Source organism: Culicoides brevitarsis, chromosome 1, assembly GCF_036172545.1.
Source record: "Culicoides brevitarsis isolate CSIRO-B50_1 chromosome 1, AGI_CSIRO_Cbre_v1, whole genome shotgun sequence".
NCBI classification, from domain to species: Eukaryota; Metazoa; Arthropoda; class Insecta; order Diptera; family Ceratopogonidae; genus Culicoides; species Culicoides brevitarsis.
Window position 1 is genome coordinate 39,821,056 of NC_087085.1, and position 6,000 is coordinate 39,827,055.

The window sequence follows — 6,000 nt, forward strand, 5'->3', positions numbered from 1 at the left end:
TATGTTAAAATTTAGTTGAAGGTTCAAGGACAAATTTTCTTTAAAAAATTACTTAAATCAGCAAATATTAATTTTCTGAATAAAAAAAAAATAATATTTAATAAGAAAAATTAAAAAAAATAAATTCATGGAAAATTGGAAATAAATAAATAAAAATTAAAAAAAATTAAAAAATTTAAAAAAAAAATTAAAAATCTCTAAAATTTTATTTTGTTATTTTAATTAGTTAATTAATTATTTTTAAAAAATTAATTTAATTAATAATTATTTTTATTTAAATTTAATGTTATTTAAAAATTATTCTAGTATTTATTTATATAAAAATATACAAAATTTTAATTTTCATCTTAAAAATTAATTAAATTTTACAAACACAACCTTCAGAATTATTTGTTCATGTTTTCATTGAACATAATCCAGAACATGTTCAAAAACAAAAATTTCGTAGAAAAAACTTTTTTTATTTATTTATTTAAATTTACATATTTTCATACAGTTCTCATTCACTTATTTATTTAACAAAAAGATATTTCCCAGAATTCTATCAAAAACATAAGTAATTCAGTCTCCTTTGAAATTCAATTTCAATGCCTTCAAGGGGACGGACTTTTTTTTATTGCTAACTCTCTTAATGCCCTTTTTATGTTTTGTGGTGTTAGATAACATTAAAAAAGACAAAAAAAGAAATATGTTCAACAAATTTTTATGAACCTTTTTTCTGTTTTGTGTCCTTTTCTAAAAAAAAAAATAAATTTTATCGGAAATTTATCACTTATTTTTTTAACCTTGAAATTTCTTCGACATAAAATAAATCAAAAAAAAAATCATATAAATTCATGTTGGCTTAAAAAATGTATTTTTAACGTTCAATTAATTTTAGCAACACAAAAAATAAACAATTGTGGCACGCGCCAATAAACTGATTACCTATATTAATAACAAAAGCGAAGCACTTTTTGTGGCTATTTATTTATTTTTTAAATATTAAATTTTTGTCATGAATTGCATTCTGGGTTCATCGACACTACTTGTTGGCTACGCGACGTTTATCGACTTGCAAATATTTTCCCACAAGATTTTTTTAGGTCTTTTAAAAATATTTTAATAAGTTCATTGCCAAGAAAAATTGTTTTATTCTGTCAGCACAATTAAATATTTTATTTTAAATCAAGCGAAGTGAAGCAAAGGAGCTTGTCTTCTAGAAAATGAATTTGTCTTGTTTAAAAAATATAAAAAGTAGTTTTTTGATGAAAAATGCTGCAATTATCATTTTTATGAGGAATAAATTTTATGTTCTTTGAAAAAAAAAATATTTTTTTGGCAAATTTTCATATTGAGAGTGATACGTGATTTTTTACACGATTTTTGTTACAACTTTGTAATTGTCACAAGATTAACATGGCATTTAGATTTTTTTTCAATATATTTAATTTTAAATTTATTTATAAAAAATTTTTTAAATAAAAAAATAAAAGTTTAAAAAAAAAATAATTAGATAAATTAATTATTAATTTTTTTTTTAATTTTTTAAAAATTATTTTAAATATTTTTCATATTAAAAATATTTTTTTATTAATTTAGTAAAAAATAAATTTATTGTAAAAAAAAATAATAATGTGAATTATTTATTAAATAATTAAAAAAAATTAAAAATAATAAATTTCACATTTTTCGCAACTTCCTCAGTTTTTTTTATGATAAATGAATTTTTTTCGCATAAATGTCATAATTGCAGCCAACTGCATCATTAATGTCAACAATTTTGGCCAACAAAAAATTCAAAAATTTTTAAACCAGAAACAGGTGTTGCTTGTAATTTATGATGACAACTTTGAATTTTTTTCCATTTTTTCTTTTTTTTATGAATTTCAAAAGAAAATAAAATAATATTTGTTGCATTTTAGTTCTCAAGCGTCAACCGTAGAGTTAGTTACTGTCTTTTCGTGCCTTGTAACGTCTTTTTTTGTGACTTTCCACGCAGAGTGATTGATATCTTTTATATTTCTCTCTATCTCTCTCTTGGTTTCTTTGGTTCCTTTTTACCATCTTTTATTCTCGCCAAAAATATTGGACGGCGAGCTGGTTGCTCCTCCGCAAATTACCAGACCTGTGGAACTTAATTTGGTCAAAATTAATAGATATAAGAAAGCCATCTCCAATGACTCGTCAAACTTTAAAGAGGGACCCATACTTCAACTACATTTTTATTCAAATCATGCCGGGCGCCTTGTGCTGGGCGGCGGCAGTCACAGCTATTGGAACACCGAAACGTATCCGCTTGACAGCATAAAAGAGTTTGAAGCGGTTTCGCGATCGTGGAAAAAACTCCTCGCTGAGCTGTTGAAGAAAGGTTGTCACTGAAAAATATAAAAAAAAATTTAATAGTTTTAAATTAATTTTATTTGAAAAAAAATAATTAAAATTAAATTTTTAATTAATAAATTTTAAAAAATTTATTTAAAAAATTTAAATTTTAAAATTTTATTTTAAAAAAATTAATTAAATTTAAATTTTTAAATAATTTAATTTTTAATTAATTTTTAATTAATTATTTAAAATTAATTTAAATTTTCATAAAAGAATTTTTTAATAATTTTAATTTTTTTTCCTTTAAAATTCCGTACAGAAGAAGATGAATCCCAAATATTTGTCAAGTTCTTCCGTTTTCACAAGTGCTATGATTTGGTGCCGACTTCGGCTAAGCTAGTTGTATTTGATACTCAATTATTAGTAAAGAAGGCCTTTTATGCATTAGTCTACAACGGAGTTCGGGCAGCGCCATTGTGGGATAGTGAGCGACAGGAATTTGTCGGCATGCTAACTATTACAGATTTCATCAAAATTCTCCGAATGTATTACACATCACCGAATTCATCCATGGAACAACTCGAGGAACACAAGTTGGATACGTGGCGAAGTAAGATTTCAAAAAAAAAATTTTCTAAAAAAAATAAAATTAATTTAAAAAAAAATTCTTTTAGGTGCACTTTCGTCACAAGTCAAAAAGTTAGTTAGTATTTCGCCAGATGCGTCGCTGTATGACGCCATTAAAACACTAATACACAATAGGATTCATCGATTGCCAGTCATTGATCCGCTAACGGGCAACGTGCTGTATATATTGACACACAAAAGAATACTTAGGTTCCTGTTTTTATATGTGAGTTTTAAATTTTTATTAAAATTTATAATTTTTTTTAATTTAAAAAATAAATTTAATTTTTAATTAATTATGTTAATTTAATTGCAATATTATTTAATAAAAAATAATTCTATTAAAAATTATTAAAATAAAAATTAAATTAAGATTTATTAATTAAATATTTTATAAAATAAAATAAATTGAATAATATTTAAATAAAATATTAAATTAAAATTAAGAAAAAAAATCATACAATCTCACGACTTTTTTTTGACAAAAAAAAATAAATTAAATTTCATAAAATTATTAATGCTAAAAGGAATTAATTTTCTAAAAAAATTTTTACAATATAAAAATTAAAATTTCAAGTTCTTTCATTTTTTCAATTAGAAATATTTTTAAAAAAATTAAATATTTCAAACTTTAATAAAACTTTTTATTTTTTTTAATAAAATAAATAATTAAATTTTTTTTAAATCAAAATTAATTAAAAAAATTTTTTTCTGATTTTTTTTTAAATAAAATTAAATAATAATAAATTAAATAATTAAATTAAAAAAATAATTAAATTAAAAAATATTATTTAATGAATTCGCACAATTTTAATTATCAATTTAAAAAATATTAAAAGAAAAATTTTTTTTATTACAATTAGAATTTAAAGTCTTTCGTCGTAAAAAGATTTTTTTAAATTTTAAAACTTTAACCTTAAAATATATTTTAAAATATTTTAAATTATTTAATAAATATAAAAGTTGAAAATATGAAATCTAAAAATAAAATAAAAATTAATTCGAAATTTTTTCTTTGCAGATAAATGAATTACCAAAACCATCGTATATGCAAAATACATTGCGAGAACTCAAAATTGGCACATACGATACCATCGAAACCGCGAGCGAGGACACAAGTATCATCGATGCCTTGGAAAAGTTTGTAGAACGTCGTGTCTCTGCCCTGCCAATTGTCGACGCCGAAGGACGTCTTCTGGATATTTACGCGAAATTTGATGTGATTGTAAGTTTTTTCCTCCTCTCCTTGCCGACACTTGATTTTACCTCAATTTTTTTTGCAGAATTTAGCTGCTGAGAAAACCTACAATGACTTGAACGTGTCACTGAAGAAGGCAAACGAGCACCGCAACGCATGGTTCGAGGGCGTGCAACGTTGTTCGCTCGACGAAACCCTGTACACCGTCATGGAGCGCATTGTGCGCGCCGAAGTGCATCGTCTAGTCGTCGTCGATGAAAACGAAAAAGTCATCGGCATCATTTCCCTCTCCGATTTACTGCTGTATTTAGTGTTGCGCCCCAGCGGCGATGGCATTGGCGACTCAGAGTCGTTGCGTGCCTCGGATCCGGCGCTTGCCGCGAAGAAAATTGCCGTTGCCGACTGCAAAATGCAACACAATTCGAGTAACGAGAGTATTAAGGAGGAAACGGAACGCGAATTGGCAACGGAAGAGGCAACCGATTGTATTAGTGATAAGCAAAATGTGAGCAGTAGCAATGCTGACGACAAAAAGACTGAGGAGGGAACGGAAGTTGCGACAGAAAATGGATGCACGACGATGGATGAGGTCGCTGTCGAAGCCACAGAAGCGAATGTTTCGCCGGAACACGAGTCCTCCGTATGCCATTCGGCACGCAGCGATACGCCCGAGTGCGAGGAAGCGCCGCAACAACCGACAATGAATGAAAACTCGTTCCAGAATGTCGCCCGCGAAGTGGCATTGGTGAGCGAGTAAGCAACAAATATTGCGATATGTTACAAAAATGTGTGTTAAAGAGCCTAGTTTTACCTTAATTGATCATTATCTTATTATTTAACTAAGAAAATTTAAAAAAATAATTCAAAACGCGAAAAATGAATTAATCCCAAGTTTAAAAAAAAATAATTACAGAAAATAAAACATTTAAAAAAAATAATTTGTAAATATTCCTCATTTTCCCATAATTTCCTTCAATTTTGGACCACTTTTTGGAAAATCCATCGGAAAATCGTGTGCTATAAATAAATAAATATTTATCAACTTGCCTTCAGTTTGAAACTCTAAACAAAGAATTTATCAAAGGGACTCTTTTTTCTACAAAAAAAAAAACTTTTCTATGCTCTTTTTGTCTCCAGTAGGACGTAAATTGTGATAATTCTCCGAAATTTTCCTGAAAGTCGCCCAAATTTGAATTCCTTTTAAAAATCCAGTGAAATTTCCAACAACAACAACATATCTCAGTTTTTACTTCGAGAGAAAATTTAAATTAAAAAATAGAAAAATTGGCGAATAGAACAGAAAAATAAATAAAAATAATTAGAAAATCGATTTTCATCTTTCTTATTAAAAAAAAAAGTAAATTAATTAAACGTTCTTTGGCTTTTATGCAGTTTCTAGAATAGCATGGTAAGAGAGAAAAAAAAATAAATTTAAATAAAAATTTGATTTTACAATAAATGAAGCCATAAAATGCTTTACTGTCCATTTTTCCGCCATAAATAGCGAGTAAAAATAATTATTGTAGAAAACTTTCTCTTTGTATAAGGATCTACTCTAGAATACGAAAAACAACTTACATGTAAATTAATTGCTTACAATAAATTTTAATTTTTTTTCCTTTTTAAATTTAATTTTTTTTTGTCATATTTTAAGAAAAAATTTTCTCAAATTCATATTTGTGTAAAAAAAATAATATTAAAATAAAAAAATTATAAGAAAAAAATATTTTTTAATTAACAAACAAAAATAGGAAATCTAATTAATTAATTTTTTTATGTACGATGAAAAAACAACAAAAATTTGAAAATTACATGCGCTTGCAAAATAAATAAAAAATTATAAAAAAAAATATTTGGAAGATGAAATT

General features: G+C 25.5%; 1 protein-coding gene across 4 annotated transcripts in view; it reads left to right on the forward strand.

Moving 5' to 3' along the window:
• LOC134827137 (uncharacterized) overlaps window positions 1-5,419 on the forward strand; it is a 77,921-nt gene extending 72,502 nt beyond the window's left edge. The window contains exons 9-12 of one of the 4 annotated variants that reach the window (XM_063839691.1): window positions 2,627-2,917; window positions 2,982-3,160; window positions 3,956-4,159; window positions 4,218-5,413. In XM_063839691.1, the coding sequence (XP_063695761.1) occupies window positions 2,627-2,917; window positions 2,982-3,160; window positions 3,956-4,159; window positions 4,218-4,889 (1,346 nt within the window). In that variant the 3' untranslated portion in view covers window positions 4,890-5,413. Of the gene's footprint in view, window positions 1-2,626; window positions 2,918-2,981; window positions 3,161-3,955; window positions 4,160-4,217 lie in introns of all 4 variants that reach the window. The other 3 variants (XM_063839688.1, XM_063839689.1, XM_063839692.1) reach the window with 3 other exon arrangements.
• The last annotated feature ends 581 nt before the right edge of the window (window positions 5,420-6,000 follow it).